The sequence below is a fragment of the Lactuca virosa genome, chromosome 5 (genome assembly GCF_052849685.1).
Source record: "Lactuca virosa cultivar CGN04683 chromosome 5, Lactuca_virosa_CGN04683_v6, whole genome shotgun sequence".
Lineage (NCBI taxonomy): Eukaryota > Viridiplantae > Streptophyta > Magnoliopsida > Asterales > Asteraceae > Lactuca > Lactuca virosa.
Genome location: NC_136430.1, coordinates 455,122,642 through 455,123,640, shown reverse-complemented (window position 1 = coordinate 455,123,640; position 999 = coordinate 455,122,642). Strand labels below are relative to the sequence as shown.

Here is a 999-nt window from a genome sequence, read left to right as displayed (position 1 = left end):
TGGCGTCACTCGGATATGAAGAAGGAGCTATTTCAGCTTGGGCCCTTTTCGTGGGAGCAGGATCAGACTGTCCAATCTTACCCTTACCCTTTCCTTTGGGTTGAGGCGCCATTTTCCTTTTGGCAGAACCACGATCAATAGCCAGTACGGGAGCAGTAGGGTTAGAGTTGTTGGGCTTCTTCATGCTCGCTTCAGCAGTTTTGAGCATGCCATGCAACTCCATCAAGGTCTTGTCAAGGCCATTCACATTGAAGTTCATAATGAACTGTGAATACGAACTAGTAAGCGAGTTCAAAACCATGTCAATGGACAACTCCTTAGGCAGCTCGACACCTAGATTCCCAAGCTGTCTATGTACGACTTCATCTTTTGGACATGCGCACACACAGAAGCTCCCTCTTGTAGTTTACATGCCATGAGGGATTTAACGATCTCGAATCGTTCTTGCCTAGCTTGCTCTTGAAACATTTCCTCGAGCTTCTGGTTAATGTCAAAGGCACCCCATGTTTCAAAGTTCTTCTGGAGACCAGAAGCCATGGTTGCTAGCATAAGGGAAGCCACTTTGGTTGATTCATCGTAATGCTTGTTGTAGGCAGTAACTTCTTCTGGGGTAGGGTTTTCTCCAAGCACGGGGACATCTTCGTCGAGAACATACTCTTTGTTCTCATATCTTAACGTGATCCTCAAGGTTCTTATCCAATCAAGATAGTTGGATCCATCCTCCTTGAGTTTCTCCCTATTAAGAACTGGCATTAGAGAGAAGCTTGATTTTTGAGTTAGAGGAGGAGGAGGAGGAGGAGGAGGCAGATTGTTGTTGTTGTTGTTGGCTTGGTTCGACATCTACAAAAGAAGAGATTCCAATTAGTTTGATATAATTCCTTAATTAATAATTACCCTAAATAAATTATTTGATTAAGGCTAGGATCCATATTTGGCTTCATGATGTGTAAAGGGATGCCGTAAACACACCACAAAGTTATTTAGGTAGACAAAGCTCTT

At 43.4% G+C, this 999-nt stretch overlaps 1 protein-coding gene across 1 annotated transcript; it reads right to left on the bottom strand.

Annotated features, from left to right (window-relative positions):
- Window positions 1–333: 333 nt before the first annotated feature.
- On the bottom strand, window positions 334–753 carry LOC145114318 (uncharacterized). The gene has a single exon (XM_079050316.1). It carries the CDS (start codon window positions 751–753, stop codon window positions 334–336), a length of 420 nt encoding a protein of 139 aa, XP_078906442.1.
- Between the last annotated feature and the right edge of the window lie 246 nt (window positions 754–999).